Here is a 21,357-nt window from a genome sequence, read left to right on the forward strand (position 1 = left end):
TTCATCCAGTTCAATCAGGTTTGCATGATCTGGAGCCTAATCCAGCTGCATCAACAGCAAAGCCATTCCATTGTCTATCTTATTCAGGCAAATACACCTCAAACCAGGCAGGATCAGAGTCACACCAGTCACTGAAACTTCCATGTCTTTAGGATGTAGGAGTAAAACCAAAGTACAAAGTGAAAACCCCATAAACACGGGAGAACTGGAGAACAGTGTGTAGAGTGCACACAAACCGTGGCCAGACGAGGGGTTAAAACAGACTCTACAACTGTGAGGGCTAACTCTGTGACATCATGACGCCTACACTAAAAGCACCTCGGAATATGTGCCTATAAACACACATACTGAATACTTTTAATGCACTGGTATTTATTAATTCTTAATTTGAATTAACTATGTAGTGTACTGAACATTTTTCAAGAGGTGCGGCTGGTCTGGGTTTGCGTTCTCTCTGTGTTTACCTGAGAATGAACACTCTTGCTTCCTAACTCGCACGCGAAGCTGCCAGGATATGCTTCGTCTTCCCGTGATTCTGACAATTCAGTAAATACGTTAAGGATTTAGGCGCAGCTCGCGAGCGCGCGCGGTCCACGTGCCATTAGCAGAGGGCGCTGTTGGGCGGCACGGGGAGGCGTGTCTCCGAGTTTGCGGAAGTGACTGCTGTGCTGGGAGGAAGGAAGCGGATGCAGCAGTGATCGCTTAGTTCACACGAAAATTTTGTGCTATTTTTTAAAGATAGATAAAAAGTAGCATTGTGGCATTGACCATGTCGAAGAACACAGTGTCCTCTGATCGCTTCAGGAAAGTAGACGTTGATGAATACGACGAGAACAAGTTCGTGGACGAAGAGGAAGGCGGAGAGAATCAACTGGGACCGGACGAAGGGGAAGTGGACTCGCTGATCCGACAATATCCTTTTAGTTGTGTCGCCTTAGCAGTGCACCAGGCATAAAGTTGCAGATTTATCCCGTCAACTAAACAAAAAAGAGGTCCCACGAATGCAGATAGCGGACCCGAGGCATCGCTTTGTTTGCCAGGGACTTAGTTTTAGTTTGCATGGGCGTGGTTCGCATTGGTTTTGTTATAAAACGGGCTTTTATGCGGAGACCCGTTACGCACTAAATAAAGGCGATTTTTCTGTTGGATGGCATAATGGTAAGGTGACTGGAATGAATTAGCTGCCGAAACAGGAGATACGTTTTAGCCGGACTCCTTAAACATTCACGCGGGCGCTTGACATCGCCGTCATCCTCTTTATATAGCAACTTTCTCATTGAATACCGACGCTGTTATTGTACAATTTCCATACAGATACACATTTGTACATAAAACGAGGGCTCATTTGTCACTCCGAGGGTGACAATCGGATTCCGAGCCCAGTTCTTTGCAGGCCACAATGCTGAAGCAGTTGTATGTGCGGCTGTAACTGAATACAGTTTTGATATAAATACTGTATATGCTGCATTTCGTGACTACGGTAACAGTGGCTGAATACGTGGAAGGTGGAGGCCTTATTTTTAAATCATAAAGCACTGGGAGAAAATGGCTTGCAGAAGATAAGTTGGTTTTAACTACAACCTCTGCGTTTGAACCCAGAACTGTACTGATTGAGCTTGGATGTTTGGGTGAATGAATAGTCACTGTTATAAATTTACAGCTTAACACTTGTTACAGTACTTGCTTTTTTATTTGCTGTTGGGCAAACTGTGAGTCTGGGGTATTGAATCTGCAATGTGGAGCCTCCAGTGCAGCTCCTTACCCGGGAAGACCACTTGGGTTCCCTTGCAATTTTTAATTTTGTGTTTTTATGATTGTATGTTTTTTGGGATGACAGAAGTCCTTTATGCTGAAGTGTTTTAGCTTTTCATCAGAGAACTAGGATGTGCCTTTTAATGTCCAAGGGGGCTTAGTTTTTGTCAGCTCACTTGTAATTCTTTAATTTGAACTATTTTTCAGTGCACACAATTATAAAGTGATTTAGAATGCATTTCGTACAATGCTCATTTTAAGAATTTGATTTATTTTTGTTGTAATTGCATTCAAGTGGGTTCAAATCAAGCATCATTCACACCAGCTAATGCACCTCACAGTGGAAGCCCACTAAACTGGCACCTTGCTCTGTGGCTTCACTGGACAATGCAGTGCAGAAGTTAAGTTTGTTCTGTAAGGGCATTTGCCGATCAGTCATCACCATCTTGGTCGAGGTTGGAACTGTTGTTTGAGGTATGAGCATAATTGCTTGGGTCTGGTGGGAATTCTAACTTGAGCGTGCCATATTCATATTTTCTAAACTAAATAAAATGTACGGTCATTTGATTTGTGCAAAGCCTTTGTTTTCTGGTCTAATTAAGGGCTTGGCTGCAGTGAGGCGACTTCCTAAGTGCTGGTGTTCTGTTATTTTTGGTAGAGGTTCTTTCACCAGTCATTACCAATCGAGTCAACCTCTGCCGACTTTACATATCCTGATGCTGACAGTTTCAACCGAGTGCCCTTGTGTTGGACAGTAATGCTGTGTTGCTGCCGCATGTCTTTGAACTGGCATTTAGGCCTTTGCATTCACTACTCCTCCAACCTCTAATTGTTTAAGCCACTTCACACTGTCACTTTTGTATATACTGTGAATTATTTTACCTCTGAAATTTGAATATTTTCTCAAGTGTCAGCTATATTGCAAACTGCAGCAGGGTTTCCTTTCCACATTCTGTTTTCACAAGTCTGCTAGGCTTTTGACTCATAAAAAGTCACCATAGTGAAATGGCACGGCTGACAGACCTTTCACTGCCACCACACAGATACTGTATATATTATATATATTTCCCAACTATTTTACACTTTGCTTTGAATTTTCACATTCTCTCCATCTTCACGGAGCACTGCATGCTAATTGTTACATGCACAATTTGGCTGGAATTCATCTTTTAAACTTCCATAGGGTGTTTGCTGACCTTCTTGTCTGATGCCCTCCTCATCTGGATCCTCGGTTATGGAGGTTACCTTGCTCTCCAAAGGTTCCTAGTTTTGTGGTGTTCTAATAACTGGCCTTTTCGATATCCATGAAACTTTGATCTGTCTTCTTTGTCTTCATGATCTTGTAACCAATTGAGAGACTTGGATACATAGCAAGAGCCCATTTGACATATCATCTCTGTACACAGCTGGACTCCATTCAGTGACACATGTGACTTCTGAAGGTAACTGCATGCAGCTGAGCAAGATAAGGTCTGCAATGAATAAGGATAAGGAGTTTTAGTAATTCATTTTCAGTCTTTTTCCTTTGAAGTAGTCTATGGGATTTTTGTCTCCATTTTAACATTGTAGATTTTTTGGGTTTGTCAATGGCCAAACCTTTCATTAAATATATTAAATATTCCATGTAGCAACAAATCAATATGTAGAAAGGTTCAAGACTGAAACATTTTTTAATGGCCAAAAAAAAAACAAAAAACTGAGAGTAAAGGCATACTACCTCGTTTTATTGAATGGAGGTTCAGGAGATGATGGCAATTCACATCTCATCAAAATGTTGGCTGGCAAATAGACAGTGCAGGTGTCTGCGCTGCTATACAGGACAGCTGATGCTTGTAACTACCAAGTATTGACATGTATTTTATTAATAATCAGAAGTTTTAAGTAGACAAAACAAGTGTTTAGATTTTATCAGGCACCCTGTCCAGGGATTGTTCTAGCTTCCCCTTGACCATGCTCAGGTTAAAGCAGATTATTTTACAGATACATGAGCAATCAGCAGCCTGCAAACACTTTTACAAAATACATATGATACCAGACTAGCAGTGATCATTTACTGTTATTCTTTAAACTACCATCCATCCATTTTTAAACCTGCCTAATCCATTTTGGGATCTGCACCGTACTCTCGTGCCCTCACACCAGGTCAGTTTAGAGATGCCAGAAAACTTACCTGTACACCACTGAGATGTGGAAGGTTTCTTGAGACCCATCCTTCGGATGAGATGTAAAACCAAGGTCCTGACTTTCTGTGGTTATAAAAAATCCCTGGTCATATAGTGTTTCCCAAAGTCCTGGCTAAATTGCCCATCACGGCCTGGTCCTTGTGGCCTCCTAATCATCCCTCATCTCTGCTTACCTGTCTCTCTCACACTGGTAACAAATGGTTGATGTCACATCATCTGGACATTGGTGGTGGTTGAAGTGGTTCCCCACCCACTATATAAAGCATTTTGAGTGTTGTATAAAGCACTATATAAACGCAATTGCTTGTTCTTCTTGTGGAACCGTGAAAAAAAAAAAACAGGCAGGCTCAATGTATGTAGTGACCAAGCCAGGATTGAAACCCTCAGGCTGAGGTTGACAGGTGGCTCTGGATCCTGTTGTAAGGCTTTTCATTCCATACTGTAGTCTCCAATCCGCCCTCATAGTGGGACTCCTGCAGTGACTGAACTGACAGTCTTTTTAAGTGCTTAGAAGGCATTGATCACACTTGAGTATTAGTCTGTTCTCAAATAGTAATCTGCATCAGCTAGAATTTGCAAAAATTCTTGTTTTCTTTAAATAGGCCAGTAAAAAAAAAAAAAAATGCCAGGTTGAGATTACAGAGAGTAACATGCGAGTGAATGCTACAAGCTTAATTTACCTTGTGCTCTTTAAGAGAAAACGGCAAAGATGAAATTTTATTTGATAAGCAAATTTGAAAACAAAAAAGGCTAAACGCGTTTCTTGCTGTGCTTCCATTAAAGGTAGACAAGATTCAGCAGAGTGGTAGATCTGTTGTGTTAACATCTGGGGAGCATTAAAGAGGCCATTGTGAAGTACGAGTCAGACTTTTTGCTTCCTGCAGTCGCTGACGTTCTTCAAGTTGCAGCTTGTCTGGTATGAGGAACTGAGTGGCGCTTTGATTCGGCAGGCCACATTTCACTCCTTTGCTGACACGACCTGTGCAAACCACAGACATGCTTTATCAGCTCAGTGGCACATAAGAGCTGTTACTAATGTAGTCTGTTTAACTTAAAACTCTTTCAGCTTAGGGCCTACTTCAGAGAGGTAGGATTATGAGTAGATTTATTATAATTAAATAGAAATAGGACATTTAACATCTTATTCCTTTTAAAAACTAGAGGTTTCTAATTCTTTTCTGATACCATCATTTAAATTATACCCTGTAGAGTGAATATCGAGCAGTGTACAGACAAATGACCACAAAATGTCAAGTTAATGAGCCTGGATATTATAGTGCATTTTTGTTAAACACAACCACAAACTATTTTGCAAACATATCAGATTTTAGCAGATTCAGTTGTCGCTCTTCAGGACATTTGTGTTGCAACATAAAAAAAAACACTATAGCAAAGTGACATTTTTTTTCTTCAGAAAAAGAATGTGACTGTATATTTGTATAAAGTCATGTACCATTTAATTACAAGTAGGAACAAGCATGATGGGCTCAATTAATGTGACCAGTGGGTGGAGGAGGAATCTGCTGTCTTTGGTAAAGATTTTTTTTTTAAATAGGACGTGCAGAGCATAGCACCATGGGTAATGAAGAAACTGCACTCACTACCTTATAAGTCAATATTGCTGTGGTTTCTGTTACAGCCCTGGCCAGTTCCTGTTTCTGCGCAGTTCAAAGATCATCTTTGCAGTGCTGTAATGTGGTCTCCTTGATTGAATGAGTAAATACTGCTAAATCAAGTATGCAGGAACTGACCAACTTTTTACTTGATAAGAATTACAGTATGTTTGGGAAAACTTGTAATTAGTGACTAATGAATGCAAATTTTTATTTAGAAAAAAAAAGCAAGACTGTTACACCACTGTTAGAAAACCTTTGTGAATGCTAAGACAATGGAGTGGAGGTGTAAAGTAAAACATAGCCTAAGGCTTAAGAATTATTGGGTAAAAAGGACTTAAAATATACTAAGCAATTTATGAGCCAACCCAAAAACAGACAATACCAGTTTGCTACATCACTCGTTGCACTGTTTGATGCTTGAAGTCTTGTGTTTTTTTATGAAGAAAGGATAGAATAAAATACAGAAGCTGCATACCACAACTTGGAAGACGTGTTACTTCCTCCAGATATGACTTCTTCATCCACCTATTCAGTAAAGGCTCCCTATACTCATTCCTGGGGGTGTATGCTCCATGAATGAGATACTGATCCTGCTGTGAGTGCACTGTGTGAGTCGTCCCACATGCCTTTGAACATGAACGTAAATTTGTTTGTTTGATACAGAATGTTATCTTACAAAAAATATGTGTAAATTTGTGAAACTGATTATGTAGTAGAGTTTTATGTATTTTACACAAAAATGTTCACACAGTTCATGTCATTGATAATTAACCTTGTTGTGACTTAGTTTCGTTATCTCATTATATACGCTTTTGTTTGTATTGAATTTTTTCCATAGCATATTATTAATACTCCATGTTGTACACAATTTTCACTTATGCAGGTCTGTAAGAAAAATATCTCCTACATCTCTATTTTCTGTTTATTTATATGTGTGTGTGTGTGTATATATATATATATATATATATATATATATATATATATATATATATATATATATATATATATATATATATATATATAAATAAAAATACCCCCACACACACTCACAGTCAAAATGCATAGCAGATAGATACTGTATTAATCCCGAAGGGGGAATTCACATACTCCAGCAGCAACATACTGATAAAAAACAATACTAAATTAAAGAGTGGTAAAAATGCAGTGCAAGTTAAAAAATGCAAGGTGGAGAGTGCAAGGCAGGTATAGCAGTCTATAATCTTGTATAGTGTTAACATTTACCCCTCCCCGGGTGGAATTGAAGAGTCTCATAGTGTGGGGAAGGATCGATCTCCTTAGTCTGTCAGTGGAGCTGGACAGTGACAGCAGTCTGTCGCTGAAGCTGCTCCTCTGTCTGGAGATGATACTGTTCAGTGGATGCAGTGGATTGTCCATGATTGACTGGAGCCTGCTCAGTGTCCGTCGCTCCACCACAGACTGTCAAACTGTTCAAGTCCATGCCTACAATGGAGCCTGCCTTCCTCACAAGTTTGATCAGATGAAACCTTTAAGAGAGTAAGATCTGTCACACTGTGGATCTGGTGTATTCTTATATTTTAACTTTATTGTCATAGGGACAGCAGGAAATGGATAACAGCAATGGGAGGGTTTGGTTCTTAAAAAATGTTTTGTATTATTCAACAGGACACCGGTTAGTCTGAAGGAGAAAGACCTGGTTTGATAAAGTCATACTTGAATCCTGTCAAGAAACCATTTGGTTTACTCATAGCAAGGCCAAGTAGGCTGCAATAAAACTGCTTTGTGAAGGGTATGGTGTTTCAAAGCCAGTGACCATACATCTAATTGCAGTGTTGTTCTTTTGTTTAAAAAGATTAGGTTTCATTTTAATGCAATAATTTTCTTATGTTTTTAAATGAATATTTTTGAGTCTTATTAAAACATTAAATAAACTGAAGTATATGTTCCATTTGTGATGAGTGGACCTACTGAAGTTTTTGGAAATCGGTCATAAGTTGTCGATGCCTTAACATTTCTCTGCACAGGAAACTTGAACAGTGCACTGCTTGCAGTCCTGAAAAACCCGCCTCTTAATACCAAAAACCAGGGAGTTAAGGTAAGACATTTGTTCATGTAGCTAGAAACCCAGCAGGAATTTAAACGGTGCCCAGGCCTTGCACAAGTAAATCTCATATATCATTAGGTTAAATAAATACTGATTATAATGTTGCAGGTTAAATGTTAACTCTATAAATGTGAAAACAAAACAAATCTCTACAACAGAAGATGTCAAGTACTTTTTCTGCTAACATGTTAAATACCTTGAATAAGTTAGGAAACTGCCTTGGGTTTATTAAAGTGCTACTGGTTGGAGTTGCATTTGGTATATCCAGGTCTAAAACCCAATATTTTACCTCTGGATTACTGTGCTCAGGTTTGGCCTCCATATTCCATGAAGCCCAGGTAAGACCTGTATCAGAGCTCTGGAGTTATGAGGAAAGATGGAAATTGAATGATCTCAGTTTAGTTAAACATAGATTGTGATGTGAAAGATGGGTTTAAATTACCAAAGGTTAGGGAATTAGTAGGGTGGATGGGAGTTATTTGAAAATCCATTATTTAACAGAACACATGATGACTTGGAGGTCAGCTGGTTGAGAGTAATTTTCACATGTTTTGGACAGTGTTTATTTATATCGAAACTTGTAGAAATATGGAACCATTTACTTAGTAGTTTAGGTGAAAGCAGCCACTTGGTTCTCTCAGAAACAAGAAAGGCCTGGCAATGTTGGGCTTGATGACCCATTCTTGGTATCACTTTCATTTTACCTTTCAAGGTAAATGAAGTTCAAAAACACAGTGCAGTGTAATTTCTAGAAGAAAATACTGAATTTTTTAAATATTTCTAATCTTGAATAGCCACAAAAAATAAAATGTGCTTAACTTGGAAGCTATTAATGAAGAAAGTGGCCATGTAACCATAAGTTAAAATCCTCATGTTGCTTTACTTTGACATTAATATTCCATTGCATAGTGACCATTGTGGTATCGCAGTGGCCACTAGTGCCTGACATAACCAAAGGTGAAATGACTTGTCAGCATATTTGCATGGGCATGCTTTATGGGGTATGCTTTGTGTATTTCTCTTAAATAGGAAAAACAGTGCTCTCAAGTGAGCTATTGTGCATTTTTATAAAGCTATCAGCATACACTATAGATAGCCCTTGCTCCATTTCCACATACTATTCTAAATAATACAATTTTTTCTTGTAGAAAAAAACAATGTTTTTATTTATGTCCCAAAAGTATTTACTAATAAGGTGTTCATTTACATATTCCAAAAAAAGCCAAAATGGATAAGAGCCTTACTTGGTGGTGCACAGTTAGTAAGTGGTGGAAATCTACTGTTTATTTCTTTAATCACTAACTTACACTCACCTAAAGGATTATTAGGAACACCTGTTCAATTTCTCATTAATGCAATTATCTAATCAACCAATCACATGGCAGTTGCTTCAATGCATTTAGGGGTGTGGTCCTGGTCAAGACAATCTCCTGAACTCCAAACTGAATGTCAGAATGGGAAAGAAAGGTGATTTAAGCAATTTTGAGCGTGGCATGGTTGTTGGTGCCAGACGGGCCGGTCTGAGTATTTCACAATCTGCTTAGTTACTGGGATTTTCACGCACAACCATTTCTAGGGTTTACAAAGAATGGTGTGAAAAGGGAAAAACTTCCAGTATCGGCAGTCCTGTGGGCGAAAATGCCTTGTTGATGCTAGAGGTCAGAGGAGAATGGGCCGACTGATTCAAGCTGATAGAAGAGCAGCTTTGACTGAAATAACCACTCGTTACAACTGAGGTATGCAGCAAAGCATTTGTGAAGCCACAACACGCACAACCTTGAGGCGGATGGGCTACAACAGCAGAAGACCCCACCGGGTACCACTCATCTCCACTACAAAAAGGAAAAAGAGGCTACAATTTGCACAAGCTCACCAAAATTGGACAGCTGAAGACTGGAAAAATGTTGCCTGGTCTGATAAGTCTCGATTTCTGTTGAGACATTCAAATGGTAGAGTCAGATTTTGGCGTAAACAGAATGAGAACATGGATCCATCATGCCTTGTTACCACTGTGCAGGTTGGTGGTGGTGGTGTAATGGTGTGGGGGATGTTTTCTTGGCACACTTTAGGCCCCTTAGTGCCAATTGGGCATCGTTTAAATGCCACGGGCTACCTGAGCATTGTTTCTGACCATGTCCATCCCTTCATGACCACCATGTACCCATCCTCTGATGGCTACTTCCAGCAGGATAATGCACCATGTCACAAAGCTTGAATCATTTCAAATTGGTTTCTTGAACATGACAATGAGTTCACTGTACTAAAATGGCCCCCACAGTCACCAGATCTCAACCCAATAGAGCATCTTTGGGATGTGGTGGAACGGGAGCTTCGTGCCCTGGATGTGCATCCGAAAAACTCTATCAACTGCAAGATGCTATCCTATCAATATGGGCCAACATTTCTAAAAAATGCTTTCAGCACCTTGTTGAATCAATGCCACGTAGAATTAAGGCAGTTCTGAAGGCGATTAGTATTAGTATGGTGTTCCTAATATTCCTTTAGGTGAGTGTATATAGCCTGCCAAAGCATTTATGTGTTGCCTTTTCTCACTACTCAAAGCACTTTACGTAGTGAATGGGGAGCCACTTCAACCACCACTAATGCACTGCGCCCACCTGAATGATGTGATGGCAGCTATTATTGCATCAGTATGCTCATTACACATTAGCTGTTAGCTGGTGAAGTGGTGAGTGAGATGGCCAGTTATAGATAGGGGGTGATTAGGGAGGTAAAATGACTAGGCCATGGTGGGTAATTTAGCCTGGACATTGGGATAAACCCTACACTTTACAAAGGATGCCCAGGAATCTTTTATGACCACGGAAAGTCAGGACCTCGGTTTTATGTCTCATCCAAAAGACAGTGCCATTTTTAAAGCACTGTGTCCCTGTCGTTACACTGGAGCATTGGGATCCACACACAGACCCAGGCTAAATGCCATCTGCTGGCCTCACCAACACCTCTTCTAGCAGCAACCCAAGTTTCTCTTAGGTCTCCTATCTAAATACTGGCCAGGCCTGAACATGCTTAGCTTCAGGTGGATGACCTCTTCTGAAATGCATATGGTATGCACCCCCAACTGCTTAGCCAGAAAGTCTGTTTTGTGTTATTGGAGCTAGGAAGGTGGAACTTGTTAAAGGAATATTAAATGAGAAGAAATGTCTTAACACGTGTACCAAGGGCAAGACAGCGACATGTTTGTTATAGAGGCAGCTGGAACTGAGGAGTTTCATAAGATTCATAATTTACTGAAGTATTTATGGTACTTTTCCTGAGCCCTGATGGGGTTTAATATGTTGGTTACGAGCAGTGTTCATATATAGAGCTTTTCAGTTAGCATTCCAGGACTGTTCCATATTTATTGCTATTCTAGTTCACTAAGTCTATTGATTTACTCTGTTGCTTTGTCAAGGATGAAAATAAAATTAAATATTTGATGAACCTGCCTTTACAGTGCAAAATAAATATCACATATTTTCATATAAAAAAAGATTTTTAGAAGCGTGTGTGTACACCACAAGCTCCTCTGTAATCTTTCATATTGGTTTCTTGTATGTAATTTTGCCATTGGCTAATTTCTGCCTGACTTTGGCTTTGAATGAAATTTGTTGAAAAAAAATATAATCTTAGGTGTAGTTAGATCTTGTCATGCCTTTCATGTCTGCATTTTAATGCAGTGCTTTAAATTGACTCAGTTAATAAGTGTATGATTGTTTTTTTCTCCTGTAGGATAGAGCTGAGATGCTTGTTCTCAAAGTCCTGAGCTCCTTCAAAAGTAGTGACATTGAAAAAGCTGTACAGTCTCTGGACAAAAACGGTGTGGACCTTCTAATGAAGTACATCTACAGGGGCTTCGAAAGACCCTCAGAAAACAGCAGCGCAGTGCTCTTGCAATGGCATGAAAAGGTGTGTTTTATCATCAATTGCTGTTTGTCAAAACAACGTTGTACAGAAATATTGCTGTCTCTGGAGGCAGGTATTACACTTAAAGGAGTACTCCATCCAAAAGTTACATATATACAGGCAGTCCCCGGGTTATGTACGAGATAGGGACTTTAGGTTTGTACTTGTATGTAAGTCGGAACAGGTACGTTATTTTAATAAATGATATTGTTGACCGACTGTAACCGACTCTGCCAATGAATGATGGAATTTCACCTCTCTCTGACCTTTTTATTATTTCTACTTTATTTTCAATGGTGATAGTTTTTATCTTCTTTACTGTATTACCAGCACTTGCATCAGATTTGTGTTTCAGAGACATTCTTGAAGGGTGAAGACAAAAGGTTAAGATGAGTTCTTCTGCACAGCACTATACACACTATCAGCAGGAAGGCACCTATCGTCAACACGTCTGATATACTGACAAGAGACAACTTCCTGCCATGTGCGTAACAGTACAAGCAGGCTTGATATTGAGAATGAATGGGGGCAGCGAGGGGCGGTTCACTACCCGCCCACCAGACAGTCACTTCCACTACAGAATGCTGCCTGCAGCGTTCACCCACCGAGAACGAACATCGTGCGGCCGAAGGAGGGTAGTGAATCGCCCACCACCGCCCCCATTCAACAGGTAGCCACCCTACAATGTTACCCCCCTGCCGCCCCGTTCACCCTCAGTGGCCTCTGTTCAGCCACAACCGGGTCACCGCTTGCAGCATTACAAAATGCTCACCGAGAACAAATGGGACAGCCGTGTGTGGTGGGCAGGCAGTGAAATGCCCCCTCCGCTCCATCCAGCCTGCGTCCAGTCAGGAGCAGTAGCTGCGGCGGATGACTGCCCCATCAAGCCTCCGTCCTGCACATGAACGATAGCTGTGGCCCCAGTGACTATGGACCATGGGTTGCCGCCCGAGGGGCACTAAACTGTGCGAGCAGCGAAATCGCCTCCATCCAGCCACCACTTGCAGCATCCCCAGGCCAAAGGTGACGGTGCGGCAGTTACCGAGGCGCGTGCATCACAGCTGCGGTCCCGTTCGTAAGTTGTAGGTCAGATGTCCGTAACCTGGGGATACTTACCCCATTTAGTTTATAGTGATGACTGAAAAACAATGTTAATCTGATGTTTTCAATTGGAAATAGAAATTTATGATATAATAGAACCCGGCTGTGACAAATACTGTACATTGGGGGAAAAAAGAAAAAAAAATTTCACATTATTTGTGTTGCATAATCCACATGTCAGTTATTCAACTATATACTCAAAACTTTCGAAAAAGTGTTGTTAAGTATTGGAGAGGAAACCGGAATCGCCAGTATTCCCATGATACTGTGCTTCTGATGTTAAGACTGGACTGTTGGCCAATAAATTTGTTAGGTCTGAGTGAGTTGAAGGTCATTTGATGTTAACCTTTTGATATTTTTGTATTCTCTGAGATCTCTTCAGGCATGTTTTGGTTTTTACTTCAACCAAACTTAGTTAAATTGCTTATTTAAAATTTGTAGATAATCTGTCATATTATTGATTTTATATTTATTCCTTTATATTCTTCTGAAATTACTTTGAAACTCACCCCAAACACGTGAGCATCAGCAGTATTTCTTCTGAAGGCATGTGGAAGGTCTGTTCATCTTCATCCTTAGCATGATTTATCACCACTCATATGTGTGGTTAACATTCATTTGCATTTACCCCAGAGTAATTCTCCATTAAAATTTGTAGATAATCTATCATATTATTGATTTTATATTTATTCCTTTATATTCTTCTGAAATTACTTTGAAACTCACCCCAAACACGTGAGCATCAGCAGTATTTCTTCTGAAGGCATGTGGAAGGTCTGTTCATCTTCATCCTTAGCATGATTTATCACCACTCACATGTGTGGTTAACATTCATTTGCATTTACCCCAGAGTTATTCTCCATCAATTTTCAGACCCGTTTAATTCCACTTATTCCTTCTGTTGCACACATCAGGTCTGTTACAGCACAGCACGCAGAATTTATTTGTAGACATTAATCTTTTAAACATGGGACTTTTTTGAACGGCCTGCATTGCTCGTTCACTGCCAGTGCTGTTTATTTTGGAATGTCTCTTTTCATGATGATAATTATCAGTCGTAACCACACAACACCCTCAGACATAGAAATGACAAGAAAGTTTTGCATTTTCTTTAAGACAAAACTTGTTTTAATTTGAAACCTAATACATACGTGCTTGATGTAGTATTTTGCAGTTGGTTTTAGTTGAGCTGTTTTTAGTTCCATCTTTTAAATGAGTTGTTTTTCTACTCTTTTTTTTTTTTATCCTATCATTTCAATTGTAGGTTAGTTGTATGAGCTTTTGGCAATTTCTCTTTTAGTTTTTATTTTTTATTTTCAGGGAATTATTTCAGTTTAGTTTTTGTTTTATGTGAAAAAATGGATTTTTTAATAAAGATTAAGAAATGAATGTTGTGCCGGCATAAAAAAAAAGGGATTGTAGAAACTTGCAGATAAATACATAAAGCACTCAGTGAGGGTCCAGATAGTCCTGTTTGGAACGTTTGATAACATATGTCACTTGTTATTTGGGCACAAAGGACATTTTCAGCTTTGGAGTAAACAGTTCACCGTGCCTTACAAAGGCAGGCAATTCACACAAAATGCTGGGTATTTAATAAACAGCAGTAACTGTACACTTTCTCTCTTTTTTTGTGTTTACTCAACTGAGGTGACCAGATACCGCTTTTTTGTTGTTTGTTTGTTATTATAAATACCGTTAATTGTTAACAAATTTTGTCAGCGTCATGGTGTACCTAATTCATCCTACATCTGCTCTTCTGTGGTTGAACACCTTGAACTCAATTTCAAATCAGGGTTGTTTAAATATTTTGCTATTGAGATTTTCTTTACAAACCAATGATTGATTGATAGATACTTTTTTAATCCCAAGGAGAAATTCACATACTCCAGCAGCAGCATACTGATAAAAACAATATTAAATTAAAGAGTGATAAAAATGCAGGTATAACAGACAATAACTTTGTATAACGTTTACCCCCCCCGGTGGAATTGAAGAGTCGCATAGTGTGGGGGAGGAACGATCTCCTCAGCCTGTCAGTGGAGCAGGACAGTGACAGCAGTCTGTCGCTGAAGCTGCTCCTCTGTCTGGAGATGATACTGTTTAGTGGATGCAGTGGATTCTCCATGATTGACAGGAGCCTGCTCAGCGCCCGTCACTCCGCCACAGATGTCAAACTGTCCAGCTCCATGCCTGCAATAGAGCCTGCCTTCATCACCCGTTTGTCCAGGCGTGAGGTGTCCCTCTTCTTTATGCTACCTCCCCAGCACACCACTTAATAGAAGAGGGCACTCCCCACAACCGTCTGATAGAACATCTGCAGCTTCTTATTGCGAGCCTTCTAAGGAAGTATAGTCAGCTCTGTCCTTTCTTGTACAGAGCATGAGTATTGGTAGTCCAGTCCAATTTATCATCCAGCTGTACTCCTAGATATTTATAGGTCTATACCCTCTGCACACAGTCACCTCTGATGATCATGGGGTCCATGAGGGGCCTGGGCCTCCTAAAATCCACCACGAGCTCCTTGGTTTTAGTGGTGTTCAGTTGTAAGTGGTTTGAGTCGCACCATTTAACAAAGTCTTTGATTAGGTTCCTATACTCCTCCTCCTGCCCACTCCTGATGCAGCCCACTATAGAAGTGGCGTCAGCGAACATTTGCATGTGGCAGCACTCCGAATTGTATTGGAAGTCTGATGTATATACAATGCACGTAACATTTGGGATTGGTGGGCATAAGACAAAATGACTGGGTCATTTTAATGTCCATTTTCAAAGAATTTACCTACGGGCTTTCCGTGCAAAGTTTTAATAACTGATTACCAGGAAGAAGATGGACGTTTTAGCAGGGATGCTTCTTTGAGTGCAAGATATTTTTCAGTACCACACCTCGGAGGGAACATCGGTCGCTAGCAGTTGGTATATTTACATAGATACAGCAGATTTTTGTGTCCAACCATTTTAATTTCGTTTCAGTTAGTTTTAATTATTCAATTGTAATTTGAGTTTTCATTTTTTTAGCTTTTAGTTTTATTTTAAATAAAATGTATTAATTGGATTCAGTAGTGCATGGTTAAAAATCCAAGTTGGTGCCATACTAAAATAATGAAACCTCATGCATTTTAAAAAGTGATTGGCTTTCTAGAAGCAGAGTTTTTGCTGTTTTAGCTGCTAAAAAGGAGGGATGGAGAAGAGCAAAGCTGATACAAGCAAATGCCTTAGTGAGGCCTTTCTTAATCCTTATATGCACTGGAGTTTCAACAAACACTTTTACATACTTGGGGTCTTTAGAGACATGGTGTACATATATTAAGGTGCAAATAACCATGACTGCACAAACTTTTATTGAATACCTCTTTCCTAAAGACTATACATCATTTTAAACAAATTGTTAATATTTTAATATCTCTTACAAAACCTAAATACAGTGATCCCTCGCTATATTGCGCTTCGACTTTCGTGGCTTCACTCTATCACGGATTTTAAATGTAAGCATATCTAAATATATATCACAGATTTTTCGCTGGTTCACAGATTTCTGCGGACAATGGGTCTTTTAATTTATGCTACACGCTTCCTCAATTTGTTTGCCCAGTTGATTTCATACAAGGGACGCTATTGGCGGATGGCTTAGAAGCTACCCAATCAGAGCATGTATTACGTATTAAATAAAACTCCTCAATGATATAAGATATGCCTCCCGCTCGGTGCTTGTTTGCTTTTCTCGGTCTCTCTCACTCTCTCTGCCTGATGGAGGGGGTGTGAGCAGAAGAGCTGTTTGCCTAGAGGATATGGATGCTCCTCTAAAAAATGCCGCTATATCGCGGTGCTTCGGCAAACTTAAAAGCCCAAAAGCACGTATTGATTATTTCATTGTTTGCATTTCTGTCGCTCTCTCTGACATTCTCTGCTCCTGACACGCATTCTTTGAAGAAGATATATTTGCATTCTTTTAATTGTGAGAAAGAACTGTCATCTCTGTCTTGTCATGGAGCACAGTTTAAACTTTTGACTAAAGGGTGTTATTTTATGTCTAGAGGGCTAATAATGTTAATAGTGAGGGAGAGTTTATAAGGGCTTAAAATATATAAAAATAACCATACAAACATATGGTTTCTACTTTGCGGATTTTCACCAGTGGAGGAAATAATTATTTGACCCCTCACTGATTTTGTAAGTTTGTCCAATGACAAAGAAATGAAAAGTCTCAGAACAGTATCATTTCAATGGTAGGTTTATTTCAACAGTGGCAGATTGCACATCAAAAGGAAAATCGAAAAAATAACTTTAAATAAAAGATAGAAATTGATTTGCATTTCATTGAGGGAAATAAGTTTTTGAACCCCTACCAACCATTAAGAGTTCTGGCTCCCACAGAGTGGTTAGACACTTCTACTCAATTAGTCACCCTCATTAAGGACACCTGTCTTAACTAGTCACCTGTATAAAAGACACCTGTCCACAGAATCAATCAATCAAGCAGACTCCACACTCTACAACATGGGAAAGACCAAAGAGCTGTCCAAGGATGTCAGAGACAAAATTGTAGACCTGCACAAGGCTGGAATGGGCTACAAAACCATTAGCAAGAAGCTGGGAGAGAAGGTGACAACTGTTGGTGCGATTGTTCGAAAATGGAAGGAGCACAAAATGACCATCAATCGACCTCGCTCTGGGGCTCCACGCAAGATCTCACCTCGTGGGGTGTCAATGGTTCTGAGAAAGGTGAAAAGAATCCTAGAACTACACGGGAGGAGTTAGTTAATGACCTCAAATTAGCAGGGACCACAGTCACCAAGAAAACCATTGGAAACACATTACACCGCAATGGATTAAAATCCTGCAGGGCTCGCAAGGTCCCCCTGCTCAAGAAGGCACATGTGCAGGCCCGTCTGAAGTTTGCCAATGAACACCTGAATGATTCAGAGAGTGACTGGGAGAAGGTGCTGTGGTCTGATGAGACCAAAATAGAGCTCTTTGGCATTAACTCAACTCGCTGTGTTTGGAGGAAGAAAAATGCTGCCTATGACCCCAAAACACCGTCCCCACCGTCAAGCATGGGGGTGGAAACATTTTGCTTTGGGGGTGTTTTTCTGCTAAGGGCACAGGACAACTTAATCGCATTAACGGGAAAATGGACGGAGCCATGTATCGTGAAATCCTGAGCGACAATCTCCTTCCCTCTGCCAGGAAACTGAAAATGGGTCGTGGATGGGTGTTCCAGCACGACAATGACCCAAAACATACAGCAAAGGCAACAAAGGAGTGGCTCAAGAAGAAGCACATTAAGGTCATGGAGTGGCCTAGTCAGTCTCCGGACCTTAAACCAATAGAAAACCTATGGAGGGAGCTCAAGCTCAGAGTAGCACAGAGACAGCCTCGAAACCTTAGGGATTTAGAGATGATCTGCAAAGAGGAGTGGACCAACATTCCTCCTAAAATGTGCGCAAACTTGGTCATCAATTACAAGAAACTTTTGACCTCTGTGCTTGCAAACAAGGGTTTTCCACTAAGTATTAAGTCTTTTTGTTAGAGGGTTCAAAAACTTATTTCCCTCAATGAAATGCAAATCAATTTCTATCTTTTATTTAAAGTTATTTTTTCGATTTTCCTTTTGATGTGCAATCTGCCACTGTTGAAATAAACCTACCATTGAAATGATACTGTTCTGAGACTTTTCATTTCTTTGTCATTGGACAAACTTACAAAATCAGTGAGGGGTCAAATAATTATTTCCTCCACTGTATCACGGGGGTTTCAGGAACGCAACCCCCGCGATCGAGGAGGGATTACTGTAAAAAGTTGCCCATTCATATTATGCTACTCAACACAATAATCACAGGTCATAGTTTTGTCATTTGTCATTGCCATACAGTGTTTTGCAGTCCAGTGATAACTAAGTGGATTTTAACTTCTGTAAGAAGCTGTGTCAGGTGTGGTTTCATTCTATGTAGCCTCTGGCTTCAGTTCATCTTCAGCCTACTCTTCCTCCTCCTTGACTGAGCTATGTCCCTCTGCAATTCCTTGACTGCAATGCTCTGAATTGGGTAGCATCAGAAGTATCATTGTGCACTGCCTCACTCTGTTGCCTCTCAGTCTCTCTGACTTGTCATCTGCCATCAACAACAGGACTCTTTCAAGGTCTTCCTGTGCTGATCATTACTGTGGCATTTCCTTTTTTATGTCTTAACCCTCTAAACTCATAAATCCCTCCATAATAAGTAGCAAGACAGAAATGCAGCTATCATAAACGTATACACAGTATATACAAAGAAATTCTGAAAAATGCATGTTGGTAGAACCTAAAATTATGCCGTCCTTTTTCTTTGCCCTTCCCAATGCTCTGTTGAGACATTGGAATGTTGTGTGTCCTTGCCATGTGATGCAGTATCCACACCATGACACCTTTGTGACCATCACTAACACAGCATATTTAGAAGATGGGTTCATTCCGACGCCTGACGTCACCTGCAGTGGTTAAGCATGCGGATGAGCATCAGCCAGAAATCTTAAACACAGGGAGAGGGATATACTGATGGGAGTGTTGAGTCATGGGCCTGTCCAATGATGTAATTGTAGTGAGGTGAGTACTTCAGTTGATAACCTGGGTTGGTGGTCTCCATTTATAAAGGAGGTTCTGTTCCACTCACCATTGAATCACACTCCTTGGCCTCCCTAGGGATTTCCAGCTGTGGGGAAACCTCTTCTCCAGAAGGAGCAATTAGGATTGAGTCTGAGGTGTGCAAGAGTGGAGGAGGAGAATAAATGTTGTGGGATCTTGTTCATGGGGGCGGGTAAAGGCAAACATGATGGAATACCATGAGAATTGGACTCCGTGACGCGGAGGTCTTTGAAGTTACAGATCCTCTTCCTCATCTGTGGTCATAAGCAGTGGGTCACAGGTATAAGTAGTTAAAAGTTAAGGTTCATCAGAGGACTTAATGGGTTTGCTCTTCATGATTGGGAGAGACTCTTTTGAGCATAATTTCTGAAATCAAGAAGTGGGCAGCTTGTGGCCTATTGGTGCTCGGTAGTTCAGAAGGGGGGCTGTTCTGGTCTGACCTTATCACGTTTACCCTCAACAGGAGAGAAGTGCTAGAAAGTTCTAAACTTTTTTTCCCTTTTCTTTCTTTAGGCTTTATCTGCTGGTGGAGTGGGATCAATTGTCCGAGTTCTGACTGCCAGGAAAACGGTTTAATGTTATGGGATGCACCTTAGCATCACTTTTAGTTCCAGTTTTGCTGCACCATCTTTTATTTTTCTTTTTTCTTTTTTTTTTTTATATTTCCTTAATATGTTTTTTTTTTTTGACTGGGCTGGGAAAAACTGTATCATCATGTAACATAAGAAATGGGTGACCCGTGCCACACTTGACACATATCTTTGATTTTTAGGGGTGGGGGGTTAAAGGAGGCCCAATCAGTATGGGTATCAGCCAAAAAACTATTTCAAATTATAAAACTTTATGACTGTATCTTGAAATATTTTTAAGTTAAAAGTTTGGAAATAGTTATATATATATATAATGTTACTGAATCCATATTTGCCAGTTGTGGATGATTTGGACAGAAGGCTGCCATGTCGTTTGCCTGAGCCCGCTCTAATAATGGCACAGCTGTAAGTCAAGGTGTCGCCATGTGCCCCGATTGCCACTTGGCTCCATACATCGACCCGATCAGACCGCTGGGACCCGTATGACATCTCTTTTGGCCTGCAGCCCCGGTTCCCTTTTTATGATAATGAGGATTGATGTTCTCTTTCCTTTATTTAATTCTATTTAAATCAAATACATTGTGAGCTGCGTTTAATTTGGTAACGGTTACCAGTTCACTCTTCAAAACTGGCTTCAAGTGCAAGTTGTCCATTTGTAAAGGCGTTATACGATTCATTACACAAGTGGCCAGAACCATAAAGTTATACTTCTGAAAGGCCTGGAGAAAATGTTGCTGGGGTTTATGCAAAGTGGACTCCATATCTGGGAGAGCTGGCTTTGCTTTTCCTTGCCATCTGCTCAGTTAATATCTTTTGATATTTTATTTTAAACCAGAGATGTACAGTACATTTTCTATAATCATTTTTGTTTTTGTTTGAGCAAAAAAACTTCTTTTCTGATGCATTAGAATAAGAAATTACGCCGTATCCTTTCAGTGTTAACATTAAATATTTTGCTCACTTTCAAAAAACTTGCCTTGGAAACTGTGCAAATTTGTTTTTATACCAAAAGAAATATATATAGAGAGAGTCCAGTTAGTAAAGTCTGTCTGTTTTTTCTACGTTTTTCTACTAGTTTTTATACTTCAGTTGCCTGCAAGAGTACTTAAAAACAAAATAAAGTGCAATAACATTGAAGTATATTTGATATCTTTTTAACCACAGTAAGTGGAAATTCACAGTTAATTCCTTAATTTTCTGCTTTTTGAACCACATACTTGTCAATTCTGAAAGCGTTTGTTGGAGACCATTGCCTTGTTTCTTGTCTTTCCTGGCGTAAATTAAAATAAACAGTTTAGTAGGGCATTGCTAACAATCACACGGGTACTTAAATACATTCCTTCAAACTCGTGCACTTGAGAAACAGTTGTAACTTTGGGCTAAATCCAGATTATTAGATGTGACTAATTTGTCATCTTCTGTATATTATATACTTTTGTAACATGATGCCAAAAAAGGCAAAGCCAAGATAAGAAGAAAAATAAAATTATAACTCAATTGTGAAGTT

At 39.9% G+C, this 21,357-nt stretch overlaps 1 protein-coding gene across 1 annotated transcript; it reads left to right on the forward strand.

Moving 5' to 3' along the window:
• Nucleotides 1-639: 639 nt before the first annotated feature.
• On the forward strand, nucleotides 640-21,348 carry arpc5b (actin related protein 2/3 complex, subunit 5B). The gene is made up of 4 exons (XM_039734597.1): nucleotides 640-912; nucleotides 7,553-7,625; nucleotides 11,367-11,543; nucleotides 19,774-21,348. The coding sequence occupies exons 1-4, from the start codon at nucleotides 770-772 to the stop codon at nucleotides 19,834-19,836; spliced, it is 456 nt and encodes a 151-aa protein (XP_039590531.1). The 5' UTR covers nucleotides 640-769; the 3' UTR covers nucleotides 19,837-21,348.
• Nucleotides 21,349-21,357: the final 9 nt, after the last annotated feature.

This window comes from Polypterus senegalus, chromosome 14 (assembly GCF_016835505.1).
Source record: "Polypterus senegalus isolate Bchr_013 chromosome 14, ASM1683550v1, whole genome shotgun sequence".
Taxonomy (NCBI): domain Eukaryota; kingdom Metazoa; phylum Chordata; class Cladistia; order Polypteriformes; family Polypteridae; genus Polypterus; species Polypterus senegalus.